Raw genomic sequence first — 22,249 nt, forward strand, 5'->3', positions numbered from 1 at the left:
AGGGTCACACAGGCACTAACATTACAATAATTATGAACTCATGAATATCTAGCAGCACCCACCGGACCTGCATGATGTCACATAAAGTTTCTGTCTGATGCAGTCAGTAGGAAAGATGGAGCACTGCCACAGCCCTTTTAAGAAACAGACGGATGTGGTGCTTTTACATCTCATCTCCACGCCTCAGTGCTTCCTGACTAGAAAGCTAACGTCAGGATGGAGAGCTGACACAGTAGGCCCAGCTGGGGGATACACTGGTTTGCATTTCACTTTAGTTATTCTCTCAGTTGAATTATGATTTAAACAGAGTTAGTACGCCAGGCAGCTTAAATGAACCTATAATGGTTAAAGGAGAATTCCGGTTTTTAACACTTTTAGCCCATTTTCTGTAGTGTCCAGGATGAAATCGAATGATCGACACCAAAATTTTGACAATTGGTCCTGTCTCTGCTTTTTGGCTCATTTAGAATCACCCCCTGGCTGCTTTAGAATGGCTTCCATAGTGCATGTCCGATAATGTCCTTAAAACAACCTTAAACGTTCTTTTTTTAAAATATGCTACTCACCGGGTCGTCAGCGCTGTTCAATGACGTTCCAAAAAAAGTTTCGTAAAGAAAAAACGTTCCTGTAGTGTTTTATTTAGCATTTTGTAAATCCCATTGAGTTCTGTTGGAATAGTCAATATTCCCCTGCCACCGGAAACGGAAATGGGGCCTGTTTACACAGTTGTAGTCTTTTCGCTTCACTCTGTGTACTCCGACGTCGAGGTGCTAACGTCTCTGTTAAACACTTTAAAAAACTCTGAAAATGGAATACGAAAGGTGGATTCTTGATTCTCGACGTCGGAGTACACAGAGTGAAGCGAAAGACTACAACTGTGTAAACAGGCCCCATTTCCGTTTCTGGTGGCAGGGGAATATTGACTATACCAACAGAACTCAATGGGATTTACAAAATGCTAAATAAAACACTACAGGAACGTTTTTTCTTTACGAAACTTTTTTTGGAACGTCATTGAACAGCGCTGACGACCCGGTGAGTAGCATATTTTAAAAAAAGAATGTTTAAGGTTGTTTTAAGGACATTATCGGACATGCACTATGGAAGCCATTCTGAAGCAGCCAGGGGTGGATTCTAAATGAGCCAAAAAGCAGAGACAGGACCAATTGTCATAATTTTGGTGTCGATCATTCGATTTCATCCTGGACACTACAGAAAATGGGCTAAAAGTGTTAAAAACCGGAATTCTCTTTTAACTTCCATGCAAAGTCGCCATGAGGCAAAAAAACCTTTGTCTGAAAATATATCCTAAAAACCAATGGTAAATTATCTCTTGAATTGCGTTTTTAGTTGCATTCAATGTAATGTGAAAAAACAGGAAAGCTTGAGATGGTATCCAAGTCTACTGAAGATTTAATGTAAATTCCGGTATAGCATTCTGAGCGGACACTCAATATAACGGACATGCAGCTAAACATGCGTGAAAGTGTAAACAGGGCAAACATGTATCTTTACTTTTCCTTGCTGACAAGGATGTCCATATTGTGACATCCATGGGCTTTTGCTTTTCTTTCAAGGATCTGCTGACGTCTATGGGAACACACAACTAAGCACATGCACGAGCATAAAAATATGTGCTGCAATTTAGCCGGAGGCCTGAAAATGTGGGGTTAGAAAACAAACCACAACCTAGATGCATATTATACTTCTAAGAGAGAGGCTTAGAATGCTAAAAAAAACAACACACACACACAGAAGGAGGCATAAATACACATTTTGCATGAATGCATGCTCACACTCCTGCCTGTTATCAGGGACTGGTGAGAAGCGCACAATGGAGCATGTGTTCTCTCAGACAGAGGAAGCAAAGGGAGGAGTGGGGCAGTTTCCTTCCAGCTGGGTCATATTTAACCGGTGGTACTGCTCTGCCTGCCAAAGGAACCTGCAAGGCATGGACTCCCATCCACACAAAATCCTCAAACCTACACACTTAAGTTAACTCTTTTTTTAACGAAAGCATATTAATAAATGGTCTCACAATGAATAACAGAGTCTCTCCACAACCTATAGTAAATCTATTGTAATGCATTGAGTCCATTCACAGACAATGCTGCCGACCTTAAATTTATTAAACAGGCTTTAATGTTAATTTCTCTTACTGCACCACTTTAAGGAGAATTACAGTCACATTCTGGCCTCCAAAAACCACACCCTGTCCAATGTTTCGCCTCATCAGCTATTGCCGACTTGTAACATTACAACAGACATAGAAGGCATCTCTAGCTGAGTCAAAGATATTCTTCTTAATGCACCTCTGTTTGTGCTTCACTTCTTTTGAGGAGAAATTAGCCTCTGACAAATAAACCAATCAGACTGAAAGCTAGGTGAAACACATACCTTTGATCCTTACCTTTCTATTTCAAGCAAGTCCTGGATTATCTATAGATGAAGGGAAGATGAGTTGGAAGAAAATAGAAAAAAACAGCAAGTGATGGAAGCCTTAGTCAAATGGTGCCTGCTGTTCCCATGACAACATTATACAGGAGGATACAAAAGGCAAGCCCATTTCCTTAATTATTTATCCTTACTTAGGACTGCTTAATGTGCAAATTTCTTTTTACACACAACTCCCTGCCTGGCTGGAGTGTGCATGCACCCTTTTAATGCACTACTCAAAAACACATGCACATGCCTGAAATATATTTTTTTCTTCTTCTTCATCCTTGATGCTTGTAAGCACAATTGTGTGTGACACTGATGTGTGAAACAGCGAAAGTCAATTATCACCTCATTTTCATTCTCCTCACATGCGAAAGCTGAGCTCCTGCAGTTACATTAGCTCCTGTTTTGAAAAAGGTTGCATGTATCTGCCCACATATTTGCACCTAGAATTATACCAAAATTCAGAAAAATCTTCACTTACTGCCCTAAATCCTAAATGTCACACATTTAACGGATGCTTCAAATGTGTGAGAGAAACATGTTGCTCAGCATTTGAGCAAACACGAGTACAAACATGTGCTCCTTTTTTTGAAGCTGATTTTAAAGCTCTAAGAACCAGAGTTTAGGTAATGATTTTCCAAAAAGGGTTATTCCGTAAACTTAACAGAGACAGGTGAGAGAGCTATTAATTGAGGGCCTTCTTAAATTGGTATGCTTTAACATTTTAACTTGGATCCAATGTACTTACTTTTAAAGGGAGAAAAAAAAAGAGAATGAAATCATGTAACAACTTCAGCTTCAGCTGAATTTGAACATGTCCGGTAGCATATAGCTTTATTAACCTGCTACATCCTAAATCAACCCATGCGAAACCGCTGAGTATTCTAAAGTTCCAACACAGTTTGAGGCAGTTCAGCTTTCTTTCTCATAAAATATTGGTCTGTACTTTGAATTCATGAATGAAACATGTAAAAATGTTTTATGTCGATTGCATAATCATCATATTTTTAGCACATAACTTAAGCTATGTCAATAAATCAATCAATCAAGCTATTAGTTTTATTCATAACAAGGGCAACGCACCATGTGTATCATGAAAAAAGGAGGTATAGGAAGACAAAAACCGATACAAATTCTAAAGCTATTGAGCAAACAAGTATACATGGTAAAACATAAAAATGTACAGTATATTAAACACAGGTACCATTTTTTGAAAGACAGGAGTGACAGTTATGGTAATCACTACAATGATAAGATAATAGAGTTAGACAGAGGGATTCCGAGATAAATAAATCCAGAAATGTTGCTGTTTTACTTGATTCTCCAAAAGAATCTATTCCACCTGATCGATAGGAGAATAATGCTTCTCAGTGTTGTTCAATGAACGGCGTTCACTGAATATGTTCATATTTTAAGTGAACGGTGAACTGAACACAGCAGGTTAGAAGGGATAAACATAAACCAGAGAAACCTTCACTCTGAGAAGAACTAGCTACACACACAGGTTATGTTTGCGTTCATTTGATAACGACTCTTTTCATGGGAAAAAGTCAGTTTTTATTGCACTTATTAAGGCAAACGGCATGATAGCCCAGCATGTCCACTACTACACTGGAAAAAATCTAAATCTAGATCAGTCATTTTTTTCTTAAAATAAGTGCATTTGTTCTTTGAGGAGGTAAAAGAGACATTTTGCCAATGGAACAAGACAATTTACATTTAAAATAAGAAAACACAATTACATTGTCTTATTTCAAGTGCATTTTATCTAAACATATTATTTTAAGAGTAAAAATACTCATTCCATTGGCAAATCATCTCATTTACCTATTCAAATTAAGGTTAATACTCTTAATTTAAGAAATTTTAACTTATTTCTAGATTGTTTTTCCAGTGTAGTACTATTCTGCGTGATTCAGACTCATCTACTGGTATTTCTGATGCCAGTTTTGCAGAGCAATTGGCAGAGTTTAATGAACTAACAAAGGAAGACTTGACAGAACAAAAACAAACTAAAATTTTTGTGCAAACTGTGCCCATCGGGACTTAAACAAGCCCATAGGTCAGCCATGTCCACTTAAAATTCGAAGCAACACATCAAGTTAAAGCATCCAAGCTATGTGGGGAAACATCTGCTACTAAATGAGGAACATAAGAAATCATTTTTAATCCAGATCTTTTCAGCAGAACCTGAATGTACCTGTATGTGTCTGAAGTTATGTGTGATTTAGCTGAATAAAGGCTTCACTGCACATACAGTATACCTTGACTGGATCAAATATTTTCCATTTCTTTCTATATATTATAATCACACATTTAAATTGTGAAATATGAGGTTCTATTGAAACTCTGCTCCACATATCAAAGTTACCCACATATGATATTATATCACAAAGATGGGGGTAACACTCAGTTGGTCATTTTTCCTTTCATTGCACTAACCCACTGTGTCAGAAAAATGTATAAACCTAAATTTATTTAAAGCCTTAACATGTTTTCAAAATATTTTTTAAGATAACCCCCCCCCCCCCCCCCCCCCCCCCCCCACACACACACACACACACACAAAATTATTATCAAGAACACACAACTATAATGCATAAGTCAATATTGTTAGTCTTTACAAGTAAAAACAGCTGATCCTTATGGTTAATATTTTTTTTAGCATTTTATAAGAGCTTTCTGATTTTAGAATTGTTAAATAAATTTTAGATTATCCAAGTTACGAAACACAAATGCTTGTGAGCAATTTCTGTTGGTACAAAATCTAAGCTTTAACAGATCTTAAAATAATCCTTCCTGGTGTGGGAGAATGGGTCACTCCCACACATTCTCACAGCTTTCCTCCACTACATGACTCTACACTGTTCCAAGAAAAAGACCAATGACAGATTGCCTATATGCCAAATGATGAGAAAGGCAGAATGGGAAACGAAAAAGACAAGGACAAGATACTGTCTTCCTGATATCTAATCTTCAATCTCTTGGATCACTAGCATCTGATAAGAACAGTGTAAATCAAGAAGCTAAAGAAACTCATGTCTTAGATTTCTGTCTGTACAAGACAGACGGGGCATCTCTGTCGACCTTTTACTCTGTGGGGATTTACAGTAGCTGGTCCAACTGCCTATTTATATAGTGTTTCACACCCAGCTGTAGTCAAAAAAAGTTTTTTTTTTTTTTTTAAGAAATTTTAAAAGACTTGTATTAGAGACATCTTGCACTAAAAAGAACAGTAAGAAGATGATCACAGGAAACTGAAGAAGTCCTGCAATGTTGTTTTGAGGCTACAGTCTGGAATGCCCTGGGTCAGGCACATGGACAGGGCATCAGTACAATGACTGACTACATAAATTTTTGTGTAGAGAAAACCTTCTCAAGCAAGAACAGTGGATTTCTTCCCAAAAAACAATTAATTTGAAGGAATTCCTTAACAAGAAGAAATTAGTCTTCATGGAGGGACACAGGGAATCATTGAGGAGTACACGTAAATAGCTTAAGGTCAAGATAAGAGAAAGCAATGAGGCATACAGAAATAAGCTGAAAAGCAATCTCCAGCAGAACAAAATCAGAAATGTGTGGTCAGCGATGAAGAAGATTAGAGGTTTCAAGCAGAAATAGGATCAGACAGATGGAAGGCTGTACAGAGCTAATGAACTAAATACATTTTTAAATAGGTTCATTTCAGGAAAAAGCTTAGCATCCTTCTCTCATGCCAACAGTCACATGGACATTTGGTCTTCCTTTGACTAAAACTTCCCTCTCACATCTGAAATGTTCTATCTTCCAACTCTGACATGGAACCTACCACTTCAATGTGTTTGTTCACAGCCACATTAGAAGATGATGCTTCTCCCAACTAGGGTTGTCACGATACTAAACGTTTCAACTCGATACCGATACTAAGGAAAATATTCGATACTCGATACCATTTTCGATACCACAAGGATAAAAACAAAGTCTCAAAAATTCTACAGAAATATTTTCATTAATAAATAAAATACAATAAATAAATACAATAAAGGTTTTATGCTGTGCACAATATTAAGCAAGCTTGATAAAAAACGTATAAAATTAAAATCAAGTGTTGCTTCCTTGGCTAAGCTTTGCACACATAACAATGACACTAGCCAAACCGGTTAAGAAACAAAAATAATTCTCAGCAGCTACACCTGTTACAAAAAAAGTCTGAAACTGAAAAGTGCACAGAATTATTCAATCATACAGTGTTCAGAAAGTGCATTTTCCTCTATTCTGCACTTTAGATGAATGACTGCTTAGGTTCCACTGGTGGTAGCACTGTATCGATACTTTTAAAAACGAGTATTGTATCCGGATACAACATTTCAGTATCGATACTTTTTTGAGTTTCGATACTTTTGACAACCCTACTCCCAACGCCTTTCACCTGTCTGTCTCTAGATGTCACACAAAGTAGCAACTGGAGAGAGTGATGAGAATAAGTCAACATGTCTAGATGGTGTCAGCCCCAGAGTCCTCAAGGCCTGTGCAAAGCAGCTTTCTGAGTCTAAACCCTGTCTTTCACCTTAACCTGACCCATTGAAACAGTTGTAGTGTTGTTATCTTGCCTTGTTACAGTGCCAAACAAACTCAGCCAACAGTCTTCGGTGACTAAAGACCAGTTGCCCTGACATCCCACATCATAAGGTCATAAAAAGACTTCTGTTGATTTATCAAAGAAGCAAGCAAGAAACTATCAGGACCTTCTTCAGTTTTTTGCTTATACCACAAGAGTTGGAAGTAAAGGTCCCATCATACACGTTTCAACAAACCACTATCATTTAGACAAGGGTGTGAGCACTGGTGTGAGCACTCTCCAGTGCATTTTACACGAAGCACCCTGCCTTTTTTTGTCAGAACTTTTGGAAGACACAGGTAGAACAATAAAAATTGCCTGGATTGTTGAAAATATTATGCATAATATTGGTTTAAATTTCATGAAACTGCAAAAAGATATACTATTAAATAGAATATTGCATTTTTCACTTCAAATACCAGGAAGAAAATGTTAAATTATTTTTTTTTCTTTTATACTGAAAGCTATGGCAAAAATAATAAAGGAAAGATTGTATATAACCCGAAGGAAAATATAGTGCATATTTCTCACTAGAAATTACATCAAAATGCATATAAATGTTAATGGTTTTTTTTTTTTAGTATGTTGTTTTTTGTACATAAGTAACAAGGGGGAATGTTGGTGCAGAAATTGCAACGTCCATGCAGCGTATTTAGCAACCATTTTAAGAACTGTGAAAAATACTTAGTTTTTTAAAGAGATAGAGAGATCCTTGCCAAAATGAAAAAAAACAATCTTCCTAATTTCTCTAACGAGGTTTAAGAAAATTTCATAAATAATTCTTGCTAAAAATTCCATCAGAGAGCATAGAAATGCAGATGCTTTCTTTAATATGTTTTATTTTCCAGATAAAGTATGGGTATGGTCTGCTTCTTTTTTTTTTTTTACCACCGGATGAATCATGATTGTCACACGACCTGGTAGCAACAAAACCTAGGATTGATATGTATTTTAAAGCCAAACTTTTGGGCACACCAGGGTATTTCATGTTTTCTATTGAGAGTGGATTGTCACAGAAAAATCCACTAGGGAGATAAAGGCACCCTATTAGAGTATATTCACTAATTGTATTTAGTGTGGAGGCACACGATTACTCTTCCTTTTCTTTTATTTAGTGGTATTAGAGTAGGCGTATGTATATACACCGCTCAAAAAGATAAAGGCAACATGTAAACAACACAATATAACTTAAATCAAACTTGTGTGAAACCAAACTGCCTTCATAGGAACTGATTTACAATTAATTCCACACACTGTTGTGCAAATGGAATAGACAACAGCTGGAAATTAATTGGAATTAGCAAGACACACTCAATAAAAGAATGGTTCTGCAAGTGGGGACCACTGACCACTTCTCCTAAGTCGCTGAACCCTTACCAGCAAAGCCCGAAAGATAAAACTGCCGCCTCATTTAAATACAAAAACATAAAAAAGGAGCTTAGAAAAAAAGAGTTATTTAATAAGTAAAGTAGCTTAACAAAATGAGTGTAACAAAATACTCCATTATAAAATGAACAAACAATAAAATAAATAAATTTCATAGTAAAAAAAATCATTGAATAAATTAAAACTCTTGAAATATAAAAAAAATAAGTAATATAAGATTATTACAAATATCATATGATAAAATTGTATTTCCTGGGGATATTTTTTTATTTTTATGGAATATTTATTGATAATTTATCAATAACTGTATATATTTAACTTTGAATGAAGCAGTTCTCCATACGAAAAGGTGCAGAGTAGAATGCAACTTTTGAAGTGCTTGCAGCAAAATGCTGCTTATCTTCTTTTAGTCCGTTGTGGAGAGTTTGATCTCTTCCTTCATTATCCACTGGGCTGACAGTATCAGAGCAAATGACTTAAAGGAGCTCAACAAGCTAATGAAGATGGCCAGTTCTGTTCTAGAAACTCCTCTAAATATCAGCAGATTGTTTCACGAACAATTGTTCATAAGATGAAGAACATTATGATAAACCATGAGAGTGAGCTTCCTCTTCAAAAGACTTTTTAACACCAACAGAGTGTCTTCAGTCAAAGGCTTTTCCAGATCAAGTGCAAGACAAAGCACTTCTTAAGACCATTCCTGCCTACAGCTATCCACATCTATAACAACTCATTAAAAAGGCCAATAATTGGTTTCAACATTTGATTTCTATTTGGGATAATCAAAGTATTTTTGAATTGAGTTGAATAAAACAAGTTACCTCTTAAAGACATTTAAAGAGATTTAGTTCTACATTTACATTATGTTTCTTCAATACAAGATTCATTTATGAACACATCTTTGAAGGGCGGCAGCAACAAATGTGTTTGCACGTGCAGCAAATTCTGCATGCCAAGTTGCACTTTTATGTTTCTCAGTGACAATTAATCTTTTCAACCTTTACCAACACACCTTGAAGCACAATTCTGAGCAAAAAAAACTTTCATTCAGCAGCCGACATATTGCTTGCAACTGTGCTGCTAATGGAAGGTGTTTAACAGAAAGGCTCAGAAGTGAGCGGCAGCCTGTGATTGTGAAGCTGAAGCAGTGCCAGATCAGTGCTGCAAGGCTTCTTCTGCATTCCCTGGAAAAAAATAATGCTGCCAAAATACAAATTTATTCATTTAATCTTAAGCTCAGGGGCATATTGAGTATTACCTCCTATCCCTAACTGCAATAAAGAATTTCCCAGATTGTGTTGGATATGAAAAAAATACCTTTATAGCACAAACATAGACATAAAATATTGTTGTTCATGTGTATGAAGTAAAGTTCCCAAAGGAGGAAAATAAAATAAAAACCACCATTAAATTGTAAGGAATATGACAAAACTGTTTCTTTAGTGTAAAGCGTTAGACCTTATTTTATTTTGCTAGTATGTCTAACAGGGCTAGTTGAAGCTACACACTGCTGTTGGGTTGTATTTTGATGTTCACACTAAGTCGATGACTGTATGTGTATGAAATGATGTGTATGGGGGTAGGGGCTGGAGGGGTAGTGCTGTGATCACGATGACAAAGTGCAGCGACAGAGCTCTGACCATCTGGAGACAGATGATGGCATGAATCACCAGAGAGAAATGATGAAGGAGGAGCGGGAACCTGGCCGAACAGCTAAAGATGGAAGGAGGAAGGTTCAAAATGAAGACAGAGGAGCATGATAACACATCAGCATGTGCAGGTAAACTAAGCCCTGCACGAAGAAAGAACATTTGCAACTCTAAAGCTTTCTGTGTTCTCTTACGTGTTCCTCTTTTCTCTGAGCATAGCTCACAACCTCCTTGTTGGCAACAGTTTAATCTAATAATTTCTAAATAAATGGAAGTAGCAGCAGACAAAGTCATCCAAAAACATACATAAATATATGTATATTTACACACAACTAACTTATAAATTGTTAGTTGTTTAAAAAAAAAAAAAGATGGCTGGTTCCCTCATGAGAAAATAAGCTCTCCAAATAGATGATTTACCCAGGGCTAAAAGAATCACCCAGCTCTAAAAGGGCTCCTCAACATAAAGGCTAAATTAGCTGCTGGAAGATTATCACTCATTTCAAACAATAACCTTCTTTCTTTCCCTCTTTTCCCTCATACTCATATTTCCAGCTCTATTTGTACTGTTATTCTGCATCAGTACCATATCTCTACGATCAATATCTTTATCTGTGCAGCACCTCAGTTCTTTCTCTTGTGCTAAACCACTGAAACGATAACAAGGTGGTAGTGTAATACCCATCTAGTTAGCACTGGATATACTGAGCTTTCAGTAAGCATGTCATTTGTTTCTCAGGTCCCTGTTGCTCATCGTTTTCTGTAGAAACCAAATTGGAAAAAGAAGATGATGTGGAATATTGGGTTTTAGATGAAAAGATAAGAGATGAGAGAGAAGAAAAAAGTAATGTACTTTATTCAAGCAAATGCTTCGTGCCCCACCTGTGTCATCTAGAGATTTTGACAGTGGCCGGTGGTGCACATGGTACCCAGCCTTTAGTGGGCACCCCTCGATTTAATCTACTTCTTATCCCCAATTTTTAATGATGAGTGTCAAGGGGATAACCTAGAGGATAACCTAAATAACCTAGAGGAAGGTGAGTGTGAATAATTGGGCGGAAAGAATTAATCGGATTAATAGCGATTAATCGATTATTGAAATAATCTTTGACTAATTTAGTTATCGCTTAATCATTAAGCGAGTATAGAGACTGTAAAACATGTCTTTAGCTGACATACTAACTGACTTAGGGCAGTAATTTTACAAAAATTGTAAAAAAGTTGTGTAAAACTTTTGCATTTTTAGGATAAAAAAATGTTTTAGTCTGTCAACATGCTCTGTCCAGAACTTCTTAAGTGGAAAAGTTTTTCTTTCGCCTGGTTTAATTTCATTAAAAAAAATCTTCTTTAAAGAATCTTTGGCTATCCGATTATTAATCAATTAATTACGAAAATAATTGACGGATTAAATCATTTGTAAAATAGTCGTTAGTTGCAGCCTTAGTGAATACGGAGATCAATTACGCAAGAAGCCCAGTTAAGACAACCACAAGCCTCTATAACCACAGCTACGCCATACTTACATACATCTAATTACCTGATAAAATAGCGCATAAACCATGAAAATAAAATATATCACACTCAACAGAGATGGCAATTATTTATAAACAAAATCCACCCTTCTGTCTTTGTGAATGAAGTCTTAATATCTCCATTTAGTAGGTAAATCTGCAATCTGACTGGTTGAAAAAAATGTTCCTTATTACTATTGTTAAGATAAGATTAGTCAGCGCTACTGCTTCTGAGTGCTCTGTGCATATTTCATTGACTTTGCAACAAACTTAGACTGAAATCTGATTGGGCAAAAAATATAACAACAACATGATTGTAATGAAAGCAGAGCAACCAAGAGAAACACTACAAAATTAAGAGAATGGATTGTTTGCAATAAATTTACAGTTGGTAAGAGGAAAATTAAAGTTTAGTTTGTGAATCTAGGTCATTGTTTCTGATATATTTTAGGCCAGCAGTGAAGCCCACCACTGGATTTTGACATAACAAACTGGGTTTCATTCTTGTAATGTTTTGAAGAAATCTATAATCATACTACTACTGCTTCCATCTTTGTCCAAATACAAGTCAGTATTCTATGTTGTCTTTAACTCGAACTCCATAGTGATATGCAAACCTTTTCAAGGGGAAATATATGCTAATTCCTCACTCAAGTGGGCCAATGACAGTTTAGCAATTTAGCTATTTCAATGCATGATATCAGACCAATAGTTTTGCAGTAATTGTGGACTACTGCTACATTGTTCGATAAACAATGTAGGATGTCTTCCAAAGCACTGAAAGGCTTATGATTGGGTAGACTTTATGAAGCTGTTCTGCATAGGCCCTAAGGATACTGAGGCTGACACCATCTGGATGTACAGCCTTGCCTTTTCAGGTCATCTTAAAAGCCTAACAAGTTAGCACTGACATTGTCTTATTTGGTTTAAGACAGAGATATAGAACCAGAAAGACACATGTGAAATGTAAGAAATAAAAGATTTGAAATTTGACAACAAAGTTGTGCTTGAAGGGAGGTTGAGAGATGTGTCTGACTGGGGTTGGGAGAGGATACTGAGCTTGTTCCAAAATGGAACCTATTGAAGAATGTGATCGGTTGAGTGGCCTTATCCAGAATTCAGTCTATGTGATCAAAATTAGCTTGAAGCATGTTATATTCTTAATGGTTGACACAGTTCTCTTATATTGTTCTGCTGGAGGTTGCTTTCAACCTTCTTCCTTTATGCCTATTGTTGTCTCAACTCTTAAGTTAAAAGTGCTTCTATGTACTCCCAAATTATTTCCTGTCTGTCCCCTGCAGGCTTTTCTTCCCTTTAGCTGTTCCTTCTTCCAGAATGTTTAATGGAGAATGATTTTACTCCTCTGAAGGGGATAGTGTTGTCCACATACATGTTTTTACAGTCATTCACACACTTATTTATAGAATAAATATTATCTCCATGAGGCTGGCGGAGTATGTCCCAGCGTGTAGCCTCAAAACAACCTTGCAGTGATGGCAAGTGAAAAAACAGAAAAATAAGATCCTGGTCTTATTTGCCAGGAGGAAATCTTGCTTTGAAGGTGTTTTTTTTGGTCTGGTGGAGCAGCTGAAATACTATTAAGAGCAATGGGCTCACTTCATTTGGAGTCTGACTAAGCCATTTTCATAAAAGGGGGAAAAATAATTCCTCTTGAAACAACCGGATGTCTGAGTTCAAACCATTTGAGCTATTTTGTCACCTTTAGCGGAAATGGGGTTGATCAGTGTATAATTTTTTTTTTTTTATTCTTAACAGGTATAGAGGTTAGAATGAGCGGGAAAGGTGTTGAAATACTGGTGTCACTGTCCACAGTGAAACCGTCTCTGTTACTACCTGAGGAAGTGCTGACCCATGGCTAATTCAGCCATGCTTTCCTGATTGACACCACTATGGATGTCGAAAAATCTTGATAAGACAAAACAAGGACTGAGATCAGCAAAATGTTTTTGGGTGTGAAAACACATCATATGCATGTGGTCAACTTTAACCAAATTATAATTTTTAAATTATTATTATTTTAAATTAACTCAATTTCAACCATTTCTGCTAAAAGAAGTGTCTAATGTGACCACAATTATACCAGAAGCTTTTCTTTCCCTAAGGGACATATAACAAAGCATTAAGTCTCATGTTTTTGTTTCTCATTCTGAATGGATTAGAGGAAATGCATCCATAGATCCATTCCTTATAGCTTGTTGATTGTTCAGGATTACAGGTGGTAATGGCTTTTCTTAAGCTCCAATTAAAGGAGACACATGCTCATGGAGTGGTTGCCGGTTATGTCCAGCACAATACAGGCACATATAACACAAAAACAAATAAATAAAACATTCTCCACACACACACAGAACAGGTATCAATTTGAAGACCAATTAACCAAGGCTTCAGGCTAAATAAGGAAACCACACCTGGGGAAAAACAGTGCATACACGGGGAGAATCCCACACCTTTGTGCAGCCATTAAATATTTACAATGAATCCAAAACTTTCCACCCTACAGTTGTTTTGAAAATCCCATAAAGTTGTCAAGCTCTAAAGACATTAAAGATTGGGACCAAAGTTGGGACCAACAATTAGCACGCAGCTATGGCTTCAACAAAAAAAATTAGGCACCATTTTTGGCAGCATGAAACTCCCTCAAGAGAAAACTTTAGTTTAGAAAAAAATGAAAATGAACTGTGCTTCCTTTCAAATGATTGTTAGAGAATATGGATAAGAAGTAAAACATTAAACAAAATCCATAGACTGGTTCACAGTCTATTGAAATCATACTGGGGCAAATAAAAGTATAGGCTGGACACCAACACCTAATTAAGTCCAAAATAACATTTTGAAATTTATAGAAAATAATAGGAAGGCATGGTGACTAGAGGGTTACTAAATTCCAAAAAAAAAAAAAAAAAAAAAAAAGGAAAAACGTGGAGATTGTTTAACAGGTTCTATTTCTTTAGGATTATAAACCCTTTCCAGATAAAGCGTGCGATAAAGGGCCTTCATTCAGATCCTTAGATAATGTTCCTGCTGCTGCGGAGTTAGTTTTTTTTTCTTGGGGAACTGTCCGTGGTTCTGATCTGAACCTTAAATTCTAAACTGAGGAGCTCTGCGGCGCACGTCGCTCTCCGGTTTATTAAAAATCCCATCCACATTTGAACGGTCCTAAAACCTACTGCTGTTGTTTTCTGCACAACTAACAAGGAGACATTGATAACTTAATGTGTGGGAGATTTTATTGTTTTAACCGGATTACGCATCCGGTTGAATGTGTGAATTAGCTACATAAAATACATACAAGCACAACATTAGTTAACTGGAAAGCAGGATTTAACAATGTTAAGCATAAAGACACAATACAACATAACTAAAGTTACATAATAATGACGAAGCAATTTTATGGCAGAAACGTGACGTACATGATCTGACGTAATCCCACGAGCAAACGACTGCTAAAGAAAAGAAAAAAAGTTGGTGGTAAAAAAAAATTAAATGTACGTTATGTGAATCCGAGTTATCCCCCTCTTCTACTCGTCTCCACCACTGCTCTACATTTATATTTCAAATATTTCCCCTTTTAAATTTAAATGAATGGAAGCTGATTGGTAGGCTACTTATTAAACGGAAGTGTTGGGGGGTGGGGGGGGGGGTCTAGAAAGCTAGTCAAACTCAATCAGACTTGGCTTATTAATTATCTTAGTGGTTTCTGATATCATAGGATGAAAGTAATCAAAGGAAGACTCGTTATGATCAAAATGACTAAACAATGGCTCATTTAGGCAAGCTCATACAGGCACTCATTGGATTCACCAATTGTACTTTACTTTCAATAAAAGTGGCCTGGAAATTCCATGAACCACAGGTCCCATCTATCTCCTCTCCGCATAGTGCGAGGCTCTGGTGCCGCTCAATGGGAAGAAGGGGCAACTGCTGGTGGCTACAACAGCATCATCAGGACCGGTAAACGTGGAACATGAAAGCTGGTTTACTGCCTCCGCTCAAGGCACACGTTGTTACAAGCGTCTTTTTCTCTAAAAAAAAACGTGTGTAATAAGCTGGAGTCCCTTTACTGGCTGCCAACCTGAAGGGTGTGGGTGTAATAAAAGCTCCCTGGGTGCAAATAAAACAATATACGTGGAATGGGATTCACTCAAGTCGAGGGAGATTTCAACAGAAGTGAGCTTTAAGTGAGCCTCAAGAGCACAGCTCTCAAAAAGTGAGAGTTGAGCATGGGCAGAATCTAAATAATTTAATCTAAATTACAGCTTTCTGATACCTGACTATTTCTGTTTCTAAACTCTTTTGGGTTATGAGCTGTCTAAGCAAGAGGTAGACTCATGAGTCACTGTCAAATTTCACATTGTGGCCAGCAGTATGATTGAGCTGATGGTTTTCTCTGTCAAAGACATCCCTCTTGTCTCTCCCTCCAAGAAGGCTTCTAATGTCCAGAAGAGATTTTGTTTTTTCTCTTTTTATTATTTTTTATGCATATCACCTTTTTTGAGAACAGTGGGGTCAGCAGATATATAGCCTGATGAACAGGAATGGCAATCTGTTGAATGTTAAAACTCATCCTGTAAAAGGTCTGATAACTGCGCGCACACACGCCCTAAGAGGGACCCAACTTAAGCATAGGTTAAAATAAACTCTTGCAACCCTTGCAGGAAAGTTTAGAAAGAAAAACAGAAGAGGAAGATTTTTTCTATCTCTCTGCATTTCTCTCTCAAACACACACAAGCTCCCAAACATCAAACAGCATAATAATAAGGATCGTTCCACCTCAAAAACAAATCATCATGAAGGAGAAAAAAATGAATTTTGTCCTGCCACTATCTTTTACCACAGGGAGAGAAACAAAAATGACCATATAACCCAAAAATGAGAATTTAGTATTCTGATGGAAGCGGATTTAGATGAGTCAGTGATGACTCCTGATGATCAGCTGCCATCAGAATAGCCACAATAAAGCAGTGAGCTTTTTCACAACTTTATATGCTTGAACAGCGACACCATACCGTTACTGAACCCCTAAATTTAGTTTTAGGATGCTTCTATGCGCGCGGGGTGCTGATGCTGATTTGTATTCAGTCAGGGACAGATGATGTGGAGGAAAGAGTGGGCGGTGGAGTGTGGGGGTAAAGCCTGCTGCATTTCTTACACATCTTCAGCTGTAAAGATAGGAGGGGGGGGGGGACTCACCCTCAACAGTGGTGACCAGCATCAAGAGCCCCATGTAGAGGAGCAGCACCCGATTCCAATAAAAGCGCGCCGGAGCTCCTGCTTTCATTAGAGCTGATATAGGATTGCCATCACCCCCCTTTCGGCATTCGGGTTCCACTCTCCTTACAAGTCCCGGTGCTCCGTCCCGATTTGAAGTGGTGGTCATGGCAGGGGCTGTTTTTCCTTTTTTTTTTTTTTTCTGGTAGGCACGATGAGTACTCAGATGCTCAGAAAACGGAGATTCACTAGGTGTCGGAACTGAGAAAAATCCCAATGCATGGAGGTGGCTCGGATCTCACAGCTGGACTGAACCATGTCATGCGGGGGACCAAAGGGGTTCAGAGTCTCTCTCTGATTAGATAGAATATGCACCTAAAAGGCAAACCGTAGGAGAGTGAAGCCAATTGGCCCAATGCTTTACCCAAGACCCCCAAAATATGAATAAAGAAAATAAAAAAAATCTCTCCTCCGCTCCAAAAATGTGACTGTACAAAATCCAACTGATGTGTCTCAGTTTTTTTTTTCCTCCTTTATTTGGTCGATTATACTTCCAGTAAATCCACGTTTCAGTTTGTCATTAGACTGAGATTCATAGAGCGCCTGTCAAGGTATGATCCATGGATCCAAGGAAAGATCTCCTTCGATCGTATGGAGAAGTTTCTTTTGACTCCAATCACGAAGCGGGTACAGTCAGTGATCGGAGGATGTGGTGGCTCTGTCTGTGATAATCCCAGCATCTATCGCAGCGAGTAGCCACGAAGCGTCGTCTCGGGTCTGCGCGACGCCAAGATTCAGACTGCAGACCTGCTCCTCACTCTGCGCGCCTCTCTCTCCTCAGCGTCTGCCCACCCGCCTCTTTCTCTCCCCCTCTCCATCCAACTCCTCGCTGTTCTCTCTTCTAGATCGCCCACAGTTCAGAAAATATTTGGAATATATTGAAGATCCCCTACTCTAATAGCTGTATGACAAATATTATTACAATAATAATAATTATTATTTTTATTATTAGTTAAAGCATTCAGTTCTTTCTGGTCTGATTAAGGCTTGTCTTGGGAGTAATTGTGTCCATCCATTAAAACCAATGAGTGGACCGCCGGGCAGTTTCACCTAGTATGTCCAATTCTGCTTATTACACGTGAAATTGATGCTTAACTAGCCGGAACTCCAACTCACTCTCAGTAAATTTAGATTTTGCATCAAACAGTTACAAGTATTCCTGGGTATACGTGATATGTGCTGGAATACCCCTACCCAGCATTTATTAATAATTTTTTTTCCTCTCAAAGGAAAGCTTCCCAACTGTACCTTGTCCAGGTATGAAGAAGCTTACAGTTAGGACACTTTCAGAATGCAATTGATAAAAAAAAAGAAAAAAATGTTTTTTCACCCAGGATCCTCCTGCTTAAATCCTATATTTCAAAGTAATGCGTCCAGAACTAAATATCGTTTCCATGGCAGCGAGAAGACGCCTAACGTCCGGCTTTCCTCTTTCAAAAAATTCGCGTTAAGAACGGGACAAAAAGAAAAGAAAATACAAACATACACGTTTACTGGAGTCCGTTTCAAATAAAACAACAAGAAAGCAATGATGGAAGATCCTTGGAAGCGATTTAATACCAAAACACGCTCCAGCGCACTTGCTCCATTTCCGCGCTACACATGGATTCATCCAAGCGCACCCAGAGATGACTTTGATCGGGTCTGTGAAATGATTTGGAGTCGATCCACTCATCCGACGGGCAAAGTTGAAAGTTCTTTTGAAGGCCCACTACACCCGGGGAACATCCCATCATCACACCCCTCAAGGTATTTTACATCATGTTACCACAGCCCCCTTTTTTTTGTTTTTTTAGATGGTATTGCAAACCAAACACACATACATAGAGTGTGTAATTGGTTGATGATAGAAAAGCAAACTAGAAAGAGTGTCAAGCATTTGTATTCAGCTCCATAAGACAATAACTGAACTTGAGCTTCACATCTGCCGCCTTTTAAGCCATTAGCTTTTAACATGGCATGCAGTTTTTAGCATTCTTTTGTGCAAAGTAGCTCAAATTCAGTTGGAGTGGAGAGCATTTAATCTGGAGCAATTCACATGATCCTGTCTGAACCATATCATTTTCGTTCTGGGAATGTTTTTAAGGATACTTAAATGCTGAGGAGGGGGGGTAAACTTCAGTCCAAATATCATGTCCTTTGCTGTCCACAACATATCTTTTCTCTTTGTATTCTATCTCTATCTGCACCCCAACTCTCACAAGTACCTAAGGTGGTGAGACTTAGTGAGATGCTCCCACCAGTGCTTTTCAAATGGGGGGATTGTGCGTTCATTAAATGTGCAGAGGTAATTTATCTACATAATGTTTTGCATGTTTTCCAAAAAGCTAAGTTTTAGTCTCTCTGACTAAAGCACCGTCTTCTAAACGTTTGCATACATGCATTGAGCTTATATTTCTCTTTAGGGCTCAATAAATCTTCTAAAACGATGCCCTGGGAGCAGCATTAGTTTGTTCTTATAGGGTGTTATCAATTCATTTGCTCCTGAGGAAAGTTGTGGTGCTCCTCAATAGTTCTCACTAACCCTAATTATGTAAATTAATTCTTATACATCTCCCTAGAATATGCGACCTGAGCATAATGTCAAAGTAAATTATTCTGGATTTTATATGCCTTCCTTGGGATTTCAACTGTTTATGCGAATTATACGATAATATGGATGCATCCTTCCAGACTAGAATGCATAACCACTATATAATGCACATTACAATCCTTTTTAACACATCTTTAATTTGTTAAAATTGAATGGAGATTTAAAAAAAAGGCATTAAATATGTCAAAATACCTAAACATTATCTGTTATAGGATGCATCTCCAAGTAATGGTCAATTTTATATTGTTTTGCATTGAATCAAATCCAACGAGGTTATAAATAATATTTTGCAGGAAATTGTTTTTATTTGATGGTAATTTTGTTTCAAGGTACTTTCAAATTAGCTTGCCTTAAAAGTTAATGTACAATGTGCTTTTGACTTTTTCTGATTTCCAAATATGGTGTATTATGATCAGGGGCGGAGCTAGATGGGGGGCCAGGGGTGGCTATGGCTACCCTTAGCCAATCATCGGCCACCCCTACCATTTTTTCCCCTCTAATATAAACGGTGGCAGCAGTAATACGCTCAAGTGGAATATTCCAAACATTTAAATTTTTTATATTATCAATTACTTGACAACAAAAACACAGTGGTTAATGATGCACATCAATATACTAACATTAAAGATGATAAGTACAGAATTCAAGCAGAAATAGATTTTGTGTATTATGGGGTAAAAAGATAGTGTCTCTGCAAGTAATTTAGGAGTCTTCAGTAAAACCATAGATAAATAACTATTTTAATAAAAACTTACTAAATAATCAATTTATGTAGATATTAGTACTTGTAAATATCAATTTTATGCAGAATGATTACTGATAAAAATAGGTAAGTAATGACAATGGAAAAGTTGTTTGCCCAAAATTCAAACATGAAAGATTTTGATCCGCTTTTATCTAGAAAGCACAAATGTTTGAATATATTCGCCTATTTGTTAGCAAAGGCCGTGGGTAGGTATAGTTTGTCTTTAATTAGAAAATATTTATGTTTTGCTCGTTAATTTTCCTGTTGGAACAGTGGAGATTGACCTTGAGGATTTGGTGCCTATCTTTGGCTACCCTTAGTGTAAATTGGTTATTGCCTGGCCACCTTCAAAAAAAATTTTGTGGCTGCCCCTCTGATTATGGTATTTATAATATAGAGCCACTGCATAATGTAAATGTAAACAACTGGGTCACCAGCCATCTTGAGGTATCAAAGCTATACACTGGTCTCCCAGATTCTTCTATTCTGCACGGCTTAACAGTCAATAGGCTGGTTCCTAAGTATGCACCCAATTTTAAAGTTGCGTTATAGAAGAGGTGTAGTCATGTAAGAAGCTAAATGCCAATCAAATCGCTTTATTGCTATCTTTTTAGACAAAATAATAAAGATATTTCATATGCTAAGCCCTATAATACACATGATTAGCTAAAAGAGAATAGGTCACACATTATATTATCGTTACATTTTTATTATTATATTATTTTCATGATTACAAAGCAAAACTAACAACAACAAAAAATGGGAGTCGTCAAATTATATATTTTTGGATGTTCTTCTGTTTGTACATTTTGAAATGAAGAATCATCTCTGTCTTTGGTGTTGATCAAGACCCAAGTTGTTTAGGTTTGCGATACAATTCTAATTTTTTGTGGTTTCATTATAATCACAGCCCTAACTTAATGTTTGGATGAACAAAGAGATTATGGAATTTGGCTATTTAAGAAAGGGTTATTTTGAAAACAATATTTTAGAAAACTATGCCTAAAAATGGTAGGCTAATTGCATATATTAAATGTTTGTCACAGTCCCCCATGTATTATCTTATAAATTACTGTATATATGAGAAGCAGTAGAAAGACAGACTTAATTGAGGTGTTAACATGCAGTATGAGCAGAACAACAAGGCAGCCGCCTTATTCTTCCTTGTCCTTATTGCTTCAGCAGCAGATCACCCAGGTCAATATGTCAGCCAATGTTCTTGTGAATGTAGCTATTGTATAAGAAAGACAAAAATAATGTTGTACATTAACATATTTGAAAATAAAGTTTCACAATATGGAACTGCATTTAAGGGAGGACAAGAAAAAAAAAATCTTTTCTTTCTCTATCTTTTTTTTTTCTGGCTAGGGTTAATGAGAATCAGAAGAATAAAGATCTATTTCGAGGAACAAAGTCTAATGCAGACAACAGGTAATGTGTGTTTTTTGTCTTTCTCTGTCACTCTGACAACTATAAGATAAATTTCATAGAATCATCCATTATTTTAAGTGTATTTCTAATTGGTATATTAGAAGTAGTTACATACAATCTAAAAGTATCAAACGCTGTCAAAAACATCATAACTTCCCTGCTTGTGCTTCCTGTGAACAGAGGTTTCATAGAACCAGACTTAAAATAAAAGCATTAAACCATTTCTCATGATTCTTGTGCAATAAATGTTGCATTAAAAACTGAAATATGCTATATTTCTTATACTTATGCTTATCTAAAATAAAGATAGTTATAGTATCAGGCTATTATGGAGAGAAAAAGCTTGATTTTAACATTGAAACAAGAAAAATATCATACAGATCAGTTCAGATCAACTTAGCCAAAAAAACTCCTAAAAGAATAACACAGACAAATTAAGCAATGAAAGCTAAATTAGAATGAACTGAAAATATGATTTAGATGATGATTCAAAAGTTTCTTCTGTTTAAAAATGATAGCTTAATTAGAGAAATAGCAGAGTAATAACTTCCACCTCCTGGTAGTTCATTGCTGTGTTTTTTATCTTCTATCCAGGAATAAAAACCA

General features: G+C 36.9%; 1 protein-coding gene across 1 annotated transcript in view; it reads right to left on the reverse strand.

The window, feature by feature from the left end:
- Positions 1 to 17,636, reverse strand: part of csmd2 (CUB and Sushi multiple domains 2) — a 375,721-nt gene extending 358,085 nt beyond the window's left edge. Inside the window, exon 1 of the mRNA XM_038286837.1 lies at positions 16,797 to 17,636. Within this exon, the coding sequence (XP_038142765.1) occupies positions 16,797 to 16,983 (187 nt within the window). The 5' untranslated portion in view covers positions 16,984 to 17,636. The remainder of the gene's footprint in view (positions 1 to 16,796) is intronic.
- Positions 17,637 to 22,249: the final 4,613 nt, after the last annotated feature.

Source organism: Cyprinodon tularosa, unplaced genomic scaffold, assembly GCF_016077235.1.
Source record: "Cyprinodon tularosa strain WSP-4 unplaced genomic scaffold, ASM1607723v1 ctg230, whole genome shotgun sequence".
In the NCBI taxonomy this organism is placed as follows: Eukaryota; Metazoa; Chordata; class Actinopteri; order Cyprinodontiformes; family Cyprinodontidae; genus Cyprinodon; species Cyprinodon tularosa.